The 15,487-nt window shown below is 38.7% G+C and overlaps 2 protein-coding genes and 1 pseudogene across 2 annotated transcripts; 2 read left to right on the plus strand and 1 right to left on the minus strand.

Moving 5' to 3' along the window:
- Positions 1-549: 549 nt before the first annotated feature.
- LOC136070480 (uncharacterized) lies at positions 550-1,149 on the minus strand. Its single transcript, XM_065780480.1, has one exon. It carries the CDS (start codon positions 1,147-1,149, stop codon positions 550-552), a length of 600 nt encoding a protein of 199 aa, XP_065636552.1.
- Positions 1,150-3,549: 2,400 nt separating this feature from the next.
- Positions 3,550-4,209, plus strand: LOC136070481 (uncharacterized). The gene has a single exon (XM_065780481.1). It carries the CDS (start codon positions 3,550-3,552, stop codon positions 4,207-4,209), a length of 660 nt encoding a protein of 219 aa, XP_065636553.1.
- A 10,390-nt stretch (positions 4,210-14,599) lies between these two features.
- Positions 14,600-15,189, plus strand: LOC112013342 (malate synthase, glyoxysomal-like; annotated as a pseudogene).
- The last annotated feature ends 298 nt before the right edge of the window (positions 15,190-15,487 follow it).

Here is a 15,487-nt window from a genome sequence, read left to right on the forward strand (position 1 = left end):
CCCGTCCTTGTCCTCCTCAAAAAAAGTCAAGGTCGGGTGACAACTTCTTCTGGCCCTATTCGGCTCGGACTGGGGCTCCTCGGCGGCCACCTGGGTCACAGACAGCACTCGCGAAGGGCGCATGCCTATTCTTCCTAGCGCAGCCAAGATCACATTAATCGTTCTAGCGGGCTGCCTCATGGCAGTGTCCTTCCGTGGCTCTTGGTAAGTCTGGCCCTGCTAGCTGCTGGAATGGTGCAAGAGGTGCTTCAGCTTCCCCTCACGGACTAACTGGTCCAGATAGTTCCAGAGATTCCTGCAGTCCTCCGTAGAGTGCCCGTGGTCCTGGTGATATTGGCAGTAGCGGTCCTGATTATGCTTCTCAGGATCCCCCGACATCTTATTCGGCCACTTGAAGTACGGTTCGTTCTTGATCTTTTCCAGCACACTGTGCACCAGTTCTCGAAACACAACACCGACAGCCTGGGCGTTTGTCGCCCCAGATTGCCCCATGAAATCTCTCCTCGGACGGGCATTGTTATATCAGTCCGACCTGGAATCCCTCCTCTCCTAAGGGATAGCTTTCTCCTTCCCCTTGCCTTGTAGCAAGTCCTCCTTCACCCGTTTGTATTTGTCGATCCGATCCATTAACTGCCACATGCTGGTGACGGGCTTACCAGTTAAGGACTTCCTCAGGCCGTGCCCTATCGGGAGCCTGTTCTTGAATGTGTTGATGGCGACATCGTCGTACTTGCCATCCAGCTCGTTGTAAATCTCCCAATACTTGGCCGAGTAAGCCTTGAGGGTCTCGTCGTCGCGCATGGTCAGGGACAGCAACGCGCTCATGGGCCGAGGAGGTCTGCTGTTCGTGACAAAACGGGAACCAAAGGCTTGGGTCAACTGTCTGTACGAGTCTACGGAATTCGTCCTTAAGCCGTTGAACCACCTCATTGCCACAGGTCCCAAGCTGGATGGGAAGACTTTGCACATCAGCGCCTCGTTCTTAGAGTGAACGGCCATCCTCTGGTTGAACTGGCTCACGTGCTCCACGGGGTCCGTTTTGCCATTGTAAACAGTGAAGGTTAGCTGCTGGAACCTCCGAGGGAGCACCGCCTCTTCTATGTGACGCGTAAAGGGCGATCTGGAGAGCCGATCCAGTGCCTTGCTCATGGCGTCACTTCCTAATCCCCTAGGGGTTGGGCTGCCACGCCTACTCCTCTGGTAACGCTCATCCCCGTGGAAGAAAGTTTCGCTCGGGGGTGTTGTCGACCTTTGCCTGTAGTCGTCATCATTTTCGTCGTCAAAGGGTAGGTCAAGGCTGGGCTCGGATCGCCTTCGCTGTGCATGGCCAACTTTCTCTTCAGATCATCTATCTCTCGCTGCATGGCCACCTTATCGTCCTGTCTCTAGGAGGCGTGACTCTTATCCTCTCGCGATCACGTGGCTGAGCCATTATCGCCCCTCTGGGGCACGCGGCCGCTTCTATGCATGTGGCTTTCGCTAGTTTGTGAGGTATGCACACTTCCTTCTCGGAATCATCCGTTCTCCTCGTTCTGGCCATGCCCAGTGTTGCCATAGTCATTCGGACGTTGGGATCTAGCTAGTTCGTGCCGATGGGAACTCACTTGATGAGGGTCTGACCCTACCATGCCTGGCTGTTGTCCTTACTGATGCACGAGTTCTCCCTACAGACGGCGCCAATTGTAGAGACCGGGTTTGAGCACTTCTACGGGTTGAGAGAGTGGACCCAAGCCCAGCTTGCCCTACAATGAATTTATAGAGAGTGGGCTCAAGAACTAGGCCCTAGTAAAGAATGCAACTGCCATGCATGGTTGCCTGTAGGTTTAACAACCTAAACATGAATTAGGATGCACAATAATGCTCCTCGGACTTGCCTTCCGGAGCCTGGAGTTCTTATTATTTCTTTGAAGATTGATTACAAGAATTCAGAGAATATAAGTTGCTACAGTCCTTCTTAATTCAGATTTTCCCCTCCCCTTCTCAAGAAAGATTCCTTACATTATATACACCTCTCTCAACTGATCCTAACCCTACATTCGTTGATCAGCCAGGCCACCACTTGAGAGCCTGTCCCATCAGCCGCATTCCCATTCCTCCTGTGGGTTGCAGCACCCAAGACAGCACTGTTCAGGAATCCTATCCTCATTAATGCGGCCAGGACGTTAGTTGAGGGCACTTAATGTGGAGGTAACAGCTCGCCTTAGACTTGCTTCTTCACCGTACTCCCGTCGCCGACGCGTAGCGCTTGCCCTTTCCTCCTCGGATATTCAAGAAAACCCTTCTTTGGTGGAGTGGTACTCGTGTGCTTCTAAGGTTTCGGATGTCCGAGGACGGGGTCGTCCTCGGATATGTTCCTTGGGGGCCGGACGCCGTACTTTTATCCTCGGACTCTACATGCATCCTCGGCATGGGCCTCTGGGCCTGGTTTAAGGTAAGCCAAGGCTGCCTAATTTTCTGGCCCCACAATTTTATTTAAATCTTTGCTTTGCGAAAAAACTAGGTTTTTTTTTTTTTAATATAAATAAAAACTAGGATTTATATTTAATCTTATATTACTGAATTTGATAACAAGTAGGCGCCTTGTACTTTTTCATAAAAACGTTTTTTTTTTTTAATTAATTATGCTTGTCACATCACTATTAATTAGTATTAACAAATTATTATTAGCCGATGTTAATAGAAGGACCGTGTTGAATAATGAATATAACCTAGACTACTGGACTCGTTTGAGAAAAAGATAGATCAAATTGACAGCAAAAAAGAAGTAAAAGTAATGAATAAATTTAGTTTGAACTTTTAAGTTTTTACTCCAACTTACTGGACTCGTTTTTTTACCATTGATATATATGGGTCCCTGGGTTGGACTTTAAAGTTAGGAATCATAGTTATTATTAGGAACACGGAATTTGATCATAGAAAGGGATTAGTCCAAATTTTGTTCTAAGAAACTTCTTCATAATCGTTAAAACGTGGGCCTAATATTGTACACGAAAACGAAATGGCCAACACAATTTCCCTTAAGAAAATTTCCAAACACTTTGCAAGTGATCCATGTCTCCAAGAATGCTATCATGAGTCATGACGGATTTATTAAAATACGGCGTGACAAGCCAGTCCTATTATCGCAAATATCATGAAACCCTCGATTTAATGAGGCCTCAACTGGGCTGTCATAAGAAGAAGTCACTCTAGCCAATATTATCCTTGAAATTGCTATTTTTTAGTCAAAAACACGTAGCTTGGAGTAATGACCAAGTAATGGCTTAGCTTAATCTAATATCAAGTTTGATTTTGAATAAACCATCAAGTTTTTCCAACATCTCACCCTTATAAATACCCCAAGTTATCAACTTTTTCATCAGACCAAAGAAACCAAAGCCACATATCAAAATCAAACCTATTGAGCTCTTTGCTATACTTTCACCTAAGTCCAATCTCATTCTTTAGTTCTCTCAAGTCTCAACTTTCTTCTCCAAAAAAATAAAGTCTCAATCTTGGTTTTTCTTTATTCCTCTCAATTTTGTTTTTTAAACCAAAAAAGCAGTGTTCATGGAGAACCACGCACCATGGGGGCAACCTTATGAACAAGGAACATACCCAATTTGGTATCCATCGGATGAGAGAATGACCAATTATCCTACAAACAACATGCCATCAAGCTCTTGGAATCAACCAACTTTCGGCACAATTGATGATATGTCAATATTTGAAAGTGGTTTGTATCGGCAACAATATGATTATTATGGTGACAATATGTATATGGGTGCTAATAACTACTACGGATTTGAACCGAAGCCAGAGAAACCAGTCGATCCAAGGTTGTTGTCATTGTTAAAATTCTCTAGGGAGCTCTATGTTCGAAGAAAGGAATTATGCAAGAAAAGCTTTCCGAAACTTCATGATGAATTTGTAGAGTTGTCTAAGAAATGTGGTGGTGGTGTGCCTCAAGTACAAATACCTCATCTTCAAGTGAATAGAAGGAGATCAACTCCAACCTTGCAAAGGAGTTTGAGCGTTGGCTCGCCAAGAACACCATCTAATAGAGGAGGAGAATCGGATTTGAGGCTTGAGCGGTTTAGGGTACGTAATGTAAACGTAGACCGTGGTGATGACGGTGGTGGTGGCGGCGGCAGCAGCGGCGTTGTTGTTCAAGGTGGTCAAGGTGGTCAAGGGGATACTACCAATCCCGGTGGCTCTAAGTCTAAGTAAACCTTTGGACGGACGTGGAAAAACGTAATATTAGAAAGAATATTCTTTGTAATTTACGTGGATTTTTTTTGTTTCTGTTTTGTTTCTTGATAATATTAGAAAGAATATTCTTTGTTCCAGGAGAATATATTTATTTTAGCCTGGTATTTTCGAAAATAAAAATAAAACACAAGGGATAAGGCCTGTATTTTCATCATCATCATCATCATTATTATTATTATTATTATTATTATTTTGAAGCTGTATTTTCATTATAATAAATTCCTAGGGCTTTTTCCCCATTGTTTGCATGTAAAGTTTAATTACGCTGAAGGGTTATTGTAATGGTGAGGAGCTATCTTCTTGTTCATATATCAGTAATACTCGATCGATTTTCCCTTTTGATTATAAAATTTGATTGATTTTGAGTTGATTAAGTGTGGCAATTCGCTTTACCAAAATGCAAAATGTAATTGATTTCGAATTACACTTTGTTGTTACTCGAGAATTACACTTTACTGTTACTCGAGATTTTTGTGGAGATTAATATTTGTGGCAATTGTAGATTGGTGCCTTAAAGACATATGGTGTTACGCAGTTATTCGGTCTAATAAAAATTTTCATGACCCAAGGAAATGGTTAGGCACATTTGATGGCCAGTATAGGTTTCCTTACCACTTTGGAAGTGCATTCATTTTCTAAGAAAGTGCCAATACAAGGCATCACCAGAGTACACCATCATTTCTTACATCCACATTGTTCGTGGGACCCTTAGCTTGATGAGGAATATTTATTTTTGCCCCAAATACATTTCCATAAACTTTTTTATCTTGGTAAAACCAATTTTTTTTTAAGAAGACAATTAGTTATTGTTAGGTTCTAAAAGTTTAGAACAATTGGCAAATCATAAATATAAATTTGTTTAGATATAGATCTTAGAGTCTATAAGTATTATTAGACAATACTCAAGGTGATTCAAGTCAAGATTCAAGAGCAAGTAAGTTGCAGAAAGAAGATTTCAAAATTTGCCTGGTTCGACCGATCGAAAAATAGGCTCGATTGATCGAAATATGGGTCTGCAGAATTTTAAGTTCGACTCAACAGCAATTCAAGCCCAAAAAGGATTAGGGTTTCAGATCTATTTCTCCTAGTATATAAAGGAAACCCTAAGCACATTTTTATGAGGCTTTCAGTGAGAGAAGAGTGTGCCTATTTTTGTATCTAGGGTTTTGTACCCAAAAAACTCTTTCATGTCTTCTACCGGTATTATTCCTTGAAGAATCTCAAGATGCGGTGTTATAAAAGTTGTTGCCTTCTCTAGTCATCAAAGATGCTGATAATCTAAACCTTCAAGGGTGGTATTGGAGTCACAAACAAGAGAGTTTGTGTTTTTTATCACAAGTGTGGGTGCTTGTATTGCAAAGGCCTAATAAAGAAAAAGTCCATGGATTTGAAGTTTGCACATGGTCGTGTTAGTAAGTTGTACATGTGGTAGTAATAGGATGTTAGTGATCTCAGTCTTATTGTAAATTTCAATTCTCTATAGTAGATTTGTTTTTTACCTTGAAGATAGCTAGATTAAATCATTCCCAGGTTTTTTACCGGTTTGGTTTTCCTGGGTTATTATATCGTAGTCTTATTTACTTTTCCACTATTTTACATGATATAATTTTATTATTTTAAATTAGATCTGAATAATAAACTTAATAATCAACTTGGTTAATTAATTAGATTAAATAATCTAGTTTATAGGGATCTAAAACCTAACAGTTATTAAGTAATACGTACAAGTAATGATTTTAGGTCTGTTAAGGTAGATTTATCGTTCTATGAAGCAAAACTCATCTATGGCAAATTTAGACCGCCGAAAAGAATTGGTTCCGAACTGTTTTTCCAACTAGGGTAGGGACTATTTAGAGTAACTTTTTCTTTTTTAGCTAGAAGTATTCCAAAAATAAAATAAAAATCTTTTCCTGTTAAGTAAAATGGAATCCCTGTCCATTTTTGTAAAGGCCCAACCCATGTTAGTCTTTTACCATCTTTGGATATGATCTTACCATTGCCTTTTTCGATTGAAACTGTCTTTCCCATGTCACTCATATCAAGCCATTTTAGTTTGGCATGCTCTAAAAGTTGTAAGGGTTGTTTAGTACCGGCGTTTAAATAACAGTTTTCAATATTTAAACAATAATAACATTTTTAACACGTTTTCTATAACATTTAAACACGTATTTCTACAACTTTGAAAACTGAATAACAATACTAGAAATTTCCTACCAAACGGACCCTTGGCTTTTCCGTTCCTATCTTCCCTATGTTTCTTCTGTTTCACACAAACAAATTCTCCTACTTTTATATTCTGCTGATTTTTTTTTTTTTTTCCCTTGAATCAAATTCTCCAAAACTTTTCATGAGAGAGAGAGAGAGAGAGAGAGAGAGAGAGAGAGAAAGGGGGGAGGGGGGTAAGGAAGGGTACCAATGACAAGATGCCATTGTAGTTAAAGGCGAGCGCCCTTAGTGAGGCACTCAACTTTAGAGTCTAGGAGAGCAAGGTGACCACCTTAAGTCATAAAAACGGTACTAAGGCAAGAACCTTAGCATTTATTTATTATTATTTTATTTTTATAGAAGTTTGTTGTAAAACCTATTATTAGACTATTAATTTAAAAAAGAATGTTATAGAACCTATTGTTAAAATAATTAATAGATCCTAAACCAAGTTAATCCTATTCTGAAATCATTTGGTAGACCTAATATATTCATGCAACGCATTTAAAAACATTTCATTTTTAATATTTCAATACGATAGGTACATATGATTTAAGTTCTATATGTATAATAAATATATTTTGAATTTGGTGCCTCGCTTTACTTTGGCTAGCGCCTTTTTGTCGCTTCACGCCTTGGGTGATGCAAGACTGTGGTGCCTTAAGGTCATCTTTTGCCTTAGACTACCTTGCAAGATGCTCGATTTTTTTCATTTTTTATTGTAAGCCATGTGATCTCTCCATTAGCAATTAGATGGAACACTGATAGAAGGGTCTATTGGTATAATACCAAATTGGTGGGGGAAAAATAGGTTGACAAGGTCTTATTTCAACAATATAAAAGTTTACAGGGTCTTAGTGAAATTTACCACCAAAAAAAAAAAAAAAATTTGATGTCATCTATATATGTGCCTCTACTTACATAGTTATATTATAATCCATAGTGTTGGTTCAGATGGTTTCATTACATTCTCAATGGGTCATAAGAGTTAACATTCATCAACAGTTTAAAATGTTCAATTATGTTATTGAATAATTTATATGTATGATGCATATGGATGAGTAAAATATATATTTATTTGTAAATGTTCAGAGCTTAGTAGTTTTATTCCAAAAAACTAGGTTCATGGCTAAGTAATTAGTTTGAAGACTCTAGGCGCCAGAGAAGCTGCCAAGAGGCTAAAGGAAAAACTACTCACAGGAGCTGAGTTTGTTATATTGTAATCATCCTTGTTAATATTAGTGAATTATGGTGTATGCCAGTTAATATTTATCGATATGTAGAGAGCTTGAATTGTTTTTGTTTTAGTGATATTTGATATTTATATCCAAGCAATTGTGACTTGTGACATGGACAAGTAATTCTTGTACTGTGATGGTTGTCTTCTATTGTTCCTAGTTGATTTGTTTATTCTGTTATTAAAATTTAAAAATGAGTAATGTCAATTGCTGTAGTTGATGTTGACAGTCCGCAATTTATCTGTATTAACTGGAGGTGTTCATGTAAAGGCTACCCGAATAAAATGTTCAACCTGGCTCGATGTTGGCAGTCCCCATTTTTTACATTATTTATACTTAAACAAGTGTTCTAACAACGAAACACTTTTTAAACCATAGTATCACATTGTTTTGAACACCATTATTTAAACATTGCTATTAAACAGGCTTTATATAACTTATTTACATTCAATGTTATTTTTTTTCAAGGTTTACATTTTTTTTTTTCTTTTTTCATCTTTTAATAAACAAAATGTCCAATATTTATTTTTTATTTTTAAAAAAATCAAAATTAGCAAATTGTGTAGTAAGCATAATTTACTATAATCACTTTAAGTATTTCCATGAGTCGTGATTATGTTTGCAATCTTAAAGTATTACTTTTTTATCTCTCAAATTTGGCCCATCGGCCCTCACCATACACAATATATTTCAGGTTAATGGGTTGAGCTAACAAGCTAACTAGGTTGATAGTCAATTAACTATGATGTAATTGAAAATTAGCAATGAATTCGCCCTTGTTATTATTAATTTTAATTTCATGTTCTTCCATACAAATAGTATCAATCTATCTAAATCTTCAAAATTCATCCTCCATAAAACTAATTTTATATGAAATTATTTGGTCGAGTTATTATTATTATTATTATAAACTAAAATAAGAAATTTCTATAAAATAAAATAAAATAAAAAAACTAAAATGAGAAAGGTTGCACCATGACTATTACCATCATCAACAGCTAAAGTAAAACTTCATATTTTTACAAAAAAATAAATTTTATAGATTTTAATAAATTTTTAAACCTAAAAAAAAAATGTATAAGTTAAAATTTTATCAATCAATCGCGTTGTCCTATCTGTAGTGTATTATTCTCAAAAATAAATAAATAAATAAATAAATAAAATTAACTCATTCAAACTCTCAAGCCCAGCCCAACAAGGACAACACAGAAAAGTTTTAATCCCAAAATGATTTGACAGTGAAGGAGATTCCTTTTGTATGTAAATTTAATGATTCAAACACACAAATAAGATTTGGTGGTAAAGTCGCTCTCTCCACTATATCTACTACTTGATTTCTTAGGTTGGTTTTTACTTAAAAACGTTGATTTTTGTAGCACATATTGCCAACACCTTTGATTTTGAAGATGGCCCCCGGTTTGATTGTCCCTTTTAATTGTCATAAATTGCATATATTTGTACTGAAAATCTGTATTATTCTATTATGAATAAATGATGACTAATTGGATTTGACAAAGTGCCAAATGATTGATATTCTAAATTTTCAGTAATTATTCTATATGTGGTTTATTTGAGTTTACTATTCTTCATTCTATGCCAACATACATAGAATGAAGAACACTAAGTGCATTTTGCATCTCATCCTCATGAAAAATAAGATTGCCTTAAATTTAGTTAAGTTATTTTTAGCACTTGCCTTGGGTGTTTGGGTGGTATTGCCATCTTTGTGAATTGGAGTGCTTTTTTACTTTTAAGTCAACAAGTAATCTGTTGGGAACTATTCTTTCCTCCCAAGATATTTATATTACATATAAGATCCTTTATAAAAGTTTCAAGTTATCCTATTAAGTTTGCTACGTCAATTCAATGTAGCATACGTCGACCAAAGCTAGGAATTTTTTTAGTTTTTAGGTTTTCTTCTTTTGCTATTACCAACCAGTCATATTGACAGTTTATGTTTGATGCATTAGTTTACAATATTGTTGATTAAAATCATAACGGTTGTTGGGGTCATTCTTCTCTTTGTATTTCTATGATTGGTGATGTAGGGGTAGAACTATAGTTATTACTTATTAGATGATAGTGTGAGTTGTAAATGTCTAAAATAGCTTTCAAATTCAAAACAAGAACCAAAATATGTAACTGACTATACAAGAGATGTTAATTAGTAAGATACAAAACCATTTGAAATGGGTGCATTTCGTGGTTTAGATTAAATATTAAATTTTAAAAAAAGTATCCAGTCCCACTTAATTTGAAATTTTAAATAACAATGCAATCTATACACTGGCATTAGTCTCAAAGTCCATTTCAAGTGAATTCACTAAACATTGACATGCATGTACTTATTTTGTAGATATTTATGTGTTTAAGAACCCCTTTGTTAACGTGTATAATATATTGTGGACTTTAGGCCCAGTTAGGTTACTTGTATAGCACACATATTTACTTGTACTGCACACATATGACTCCTATATAAAGGCACCTATGTACATTCTTTCATCAGGAAATACAATACAATTACATTCAGTATTTCTAACTTGGTATCAGAGCCACTGCTCTAATTTTCTTGTGTCTTAAAGTCTTGTTTTGTCAGTATTTTCCGCTGCCTTAACTTCTGTGGTCAGTAAACCCTTTCAGTGCCCTCTCTTGACTGCTCCCCGCTGTCAGAGGTCCTCAGGGTTGAATCTCCACCACCAGAAGCTGCTCCTCCACTGCCAAAACCACTGCCATCATCGGATCTGTCACATCCAACCTCTGATTAGGACATAAGACATATCACCGTGTAGCTATTCACTTGATCTACACATCGCCGCCAGAAACATCCATATCTGACCATACACGCGCCGGTCAACGTTTCGGCCAATACATCCACACGCCACCAGGGCTGCTCCAATCTTGTTTCCGTCGACACCATTAGAATCGTCCTTCCCTGATCTGCATCTTCGGCAAAGAATCACCTTCATTGGCTGGCTCACGTGCCGCTAAGATCTTCGGCGAAGCTGACCCACGCGCCTCACGCGCCACTGGGACACATGCTGACGTCATCTCTGACGTCATCACCGCCACGTCAGCCCTAGCTGACGTCACCTGCTTACATCAGCGACACATCATCTGCTGACGTCATCACCAGTCAGCCTGCTGACGTCATCTGTTGACCGTTGCTAAAAGGTTGACTTTGACCAGATTTGACCGTTGACTTTGGGCCATAGTTGACTTTTTGCAGTCCAGGTTCTCCTTACCCAGTTTTTTCGCGTAGATTTCATTTTTGCAGTCCATTTTTGCATATTTTGCTTCTAAATGAAGAATAAGGGCAGGTCTTCTTCTTATTGCAACAATCATTGCTGCCAACCAATCAAACGTTTTTGCAAATTTTGCAAACGTTTTGGCCACAATATTGAGACTTGCTATTATCGCAACAAATCAACTGTTTCAATTTCTGCTGTTATTGTTGCTAACATTGAGAGTGTCCAACCAATGGCTCCTATCTTTGCACAGTCTAAGTCTTCTGGATCCACTTTCTCCATTTTCAGAGATGACCTTATAAATATCATCGCCAATGTCATTCATATGGTTGGTAATGCATCTTATTCCTCTTCTCTCTCAGCTTTATCTGGTATGTCTCCTACCTCTTGGCTTATGGATTCTGCTTATTGCAATCACATGACACCTCACTCGTCCTTATTTTCTGATCTTAAACCTGCACCGCACCCTCTTAATATTCGCACAGCAAATGATTCCACAATGTCTGGTCATAATATAGGTTCAGTTTCAACCTCCAACCTCTCGGTTCCTGGAGTCTTTAATGTTCCTGACCTTTCTTATAATTTATTTTCTGTGGGACAATTAGCTGAGTTGGGTTATCGCATTACCTTTGATTATTCTGGGTGCATTGTGCAGGATCCTAGGACGGGACAGGAGCTTGGGACCGGTCTTAGAGTTAGGCGTATGTTTCCCGTGGACAACCTTCGTCTTCCACTTGTTGCTCCTGTTTCTGTTGCTGCAGCTGCTGCAGTTTCTTCCACTCCTTCCCTTACACTTTGGCATGCTCGACTTGGTCATGCATCTTCCTCTCGGGTACAACAATTGGCCTCTAGAGGTTTGTTAGGTTCAGTGTCTACAGAAAATTTTGATTGTGTTTCATGTCAGTTAGGAAAACAACCAGCTTTGCCTTTCAATACTAGTGAATCAATATCCACTGATATCTTTGACTTTATTCATTCTGATGTTTGGGGGCCATCCTCTGTCTCTAGTATTGGTGGGTCTAGATATTTTGTTGTCTTTGTTGATGATTACTTTCGCTATATCTGGATTTTTAATATGAAACATCGTTCTGAAGTATTGGAAGTATATTCTAATTTTGCAAAAATGGTTGAAACTCAGTTTTCCAGACGCATCAAAATTTTTCGATCTGATAATGCTCTTGAATATACGCAATATGCTTTCCAAGCTATTTTGCATTCCTATGACACTGTTCATTAGCTAACTTGTCCAAGTACCTCTCAGCAAAATGGTAGAGCCGAACGAAAACTTCGTCATATTCTTGACACTATTCGTGCTCTCCTTCTCTCTGCCAAAGTTCCTGCTCCTTTTTGGGGTGAAGCTGCTCTTCATGCTGTTCATACTATTAATCGCATTTCGAGTCCTGTTATCCAAAATCAAACTCCATATGAGCACCTTTTTGGGTCACCTCCAGACTATCACCACCTTCGCTCCTTTGGGTCTGCTTGTTTCGTTCTTCTTCAGCCACATGAACATAACAAACTTGAGCCTCGGTCAAGGCTTTATTGTTTTTTTGGCTATGGCGAAACTCAAAAGGGGTATAGGTGTTATGATCCTGTCTCTCATCATCTTCGTGTCTCCCGCAATGTTGTCTTTTGGGAACATCGCCTTTTTTGTCGAGCTCTCTCATTTCAGTGCTTTCCTGTCTTCCTCTTCTGTCTTAGATCTTTTTCCAGATGAGGCATATACTCCTTCTGTAGCTGCTCCTGATCCTCCTGTAGTTGCTCCTGATTCTGTTGCTGTAGACTTCTCTGTCCAACCACCAGATATCACTGATCTTTTTCTAGTTCACCCTTTAATGAACAGGTGGAAGATGAACAGGTTGAAGACGAGCTACCCAACCCCAATTCTGAGCTTGGGTCTCCTGCTCCTGCGTGGATCTACAAGATTAAGACTCGCTCTGATGGGTCCATTGAGCGCTACAAAGCTCGTCTTGTTGCAAAAGGTTTTACACAAGAGTATGGGATTGATTATGAAGAGACATTTGCTCTGGTTGCTCGTATCTCATCTGTTCGTGCCCTCTTAGCTGTTACTGCTGCCAGTAAATGGGACATTTTTCAGATGGATGTCAAAAATGCATTCCTTAATGGGGATTTAAGTGAAGAAGTGTATATGCAACCTCCTCCTGGTCTCTCTGTTGACTCAAACAAGGTTTGTCATCTTCGACGTGCACTTTATGGCCTTAAACAAGCTCCACGAGCTTGGTTTGCCAAATTCAGCTCTACCATCTCTTGCTTGGGTTACATGACCAGTCATTATGATTCTGTCTTATTTCTTCGTCGCATTGATAAAGGCACTATTTTACTTCTCCTATATGTGGATGATATGATCATACAGGTGATGACCTCAGTGGCATTCAAGAACTCAAGGCTTTTCTCAGTCAGCAGTTTGAGATGAAAGATCTTGGACATCTCAGCTACTTCTTGGGTCTTGAAATCACTCATTCTACAGATGGGCTTTATATTACTCAAGCCAAGTATGTCTCTGAACTCTTGTCTCAAGCTGGACTCACTGATAGCAAGACTGTTGACACTCCAGTTGAGTTTAATGTGCATCTGACTCCCTCAGGGGGGAAACCATTGTCTAATCCCTCTCTTTATAGACGCTTGGTTGGCAGCTTAGTTTATCTCACTATCACTCGTCCAAACATTTCTTATGCTGTACACCAGGTGAGCCAGTATCTATCTGCACCACGATCGACTCACTATGCTGCTGTTCTACGCATTCTTCGATACCTAAAGGGCACTCTCTTCCATGGTCTTTTCTACTCTGCTCAGTCTCCTCTTATTTTCCGTGCATTTTCTGATGCTGATTGGACAAGAGATCACACTGATCGCAGGTCCACCACTGGTTATTGCTTTCTTCTTGGTTCTTCTCTGATTTCTTGGCGAAGTAAGAAACAAACTCATGTGGCCCACTCCAGTATTGAAGCAGAATATCGTGCCCTTGCTGATACCACATCTGAGCTCCTTTGGCTACGATGGCTTCTCAAAGATTTAGGTGTATCTACATCCTCTGCTACTCCTCTTTATTGTGACAACCAGAGTGCTATTCATATTGCTCACAATGATGTCTTCCATGAACGGACTAAACACATCGAGATCGATTGTCATTTTATCCGTTTTCATCTTGTCCATGTTGCTTTTGAGCTGATCTCAGTCTCCTCTAAAGATCAACTTGCAGATATCTTCACCAAGTCACATCCTAAGGGACGCCTTCGTACTTTGGTTGACAACCTCAAGCTGGTCTCACATCCACCTTGAGTTTGAGGGGGCAGTTAACGTGTATAATATATTGTGGGCTTTACGCCCAGTTAGGTTACTTGTATAGCACACATATTTACTTGTACTGCACACATATGTCTCCTATATAAAGGCACCTATGTACATTCTTTCATCAGGAAATACAATACAATTACATTCAGTATTTCTAACTCCCTTGGTTCATGTTGGCACAACAAAGCTTTCATCTTAATTATTGAGCAGGCGGCACAAATTCCTATTAAGGATGATCCAGCAGCAAATGAGGCAGCATTGGACCTAGTGAGAAAGGACAAGCTAAGAGAAGTGAAGGCAGGACATGATGGAACTTAGGCAGCTCACCCTGGACTAATCTCAGTTTGCATGGAAGTCTTCACTAACAACATGGGCAATGCCCTTAATCAAATCCAAACTGTGAAGCGTGAAGATGCGGCTGCCTTAACTGAAGACGACCTTTTGCAAAGGCCTAGAGGAGTTCGGACAATAGAAGGTCTCTAGCTCAATACTCGGGTTGGAATCCAGTATTTGGCAGCTTGGCTTACTGGATCAGGATCAGATCCTCTTTTCAACCTTATGGAAGATGCAGCAACTGCTGAAATTAGTAGGGTTTAGAACTGGTAGTGGTTGAAATATGGAGTGGAATTGGATGGAGATGGGCTTGGAGTGAAAGTGACAAAGGACCTATTTGGGAGAGTGGTGGAAGAAGAGATGACTAGGATTGAAAGTGAGGTTGGCAAGAAAAAGTTCAAGAAGGGAGGCTTGCAAGATATTCACTAGGCAGTGCACAACACCAACATTGGATGATTTTCTGACTCTAGATGCTTATAATTATATTGTCATACAACACCCCCAGGGATCATCCAATCTCTAAAATATTGGTTTATCATCTCCTTTTGTTGGTGTTTTTATTGTGTTACTACTACCATTACTAATAAATGAATAAATCCTTGTCACTTCCATAATTGTTTAACTCCCTCCCCCTTCTAAAATATCTTTTTACTTATCAGAAAAAAAAAGAAAAAATTGTTTAACATGATATTGTTGCTTCTAAACACTAAACAGACTACAAAATTTATTTTCAAAGAAGCAATAAGTACAACTTACAGAAACTGTATTTGAAATGTGAAATGTTCAGATACTGTATATTAAACTTACCAAAAATTACTCCATGCTTTCTAGAAGCCTTTTGTACTTTTCTTCCCCTTGAAAATAAGAATCATACCATCGTGAAACATGACTAATCAAAAAGCT

Source organism: Quercus suber, unplaced genomic scaffold, assembly GCF_002906115.3.
Source record: "Quercus suber isolate HL8 unplaced genomic scaffold, Cork oak 2.0 scaffold_236, whole genome shotgun sequence".
Taxonomy (NCBI): domain Eukaryota; kingdom Viridiplantae; phylum Streptophyta; class Magnoliopsida; order Fagales; family Fagaceae; genus Quercus; species Quercus suber.

Excerpts from the sequence above, each read along its gene's own strand:
- LOC136070481 (XM_065780481.1), top strand. The coding sequence starts at position 3,550 with ATGGAGAACCACGCACCATGGGGGCAACCTTATGAACAAGGAACATAC.
- LOC136070480 (XM_065780480.1), bottom strand. The coding sequence starts at position 1,149 with ATGAGCAAGGCACTGGATCGGCTCTCCAGATCGCCCTTTACGCGTCAC.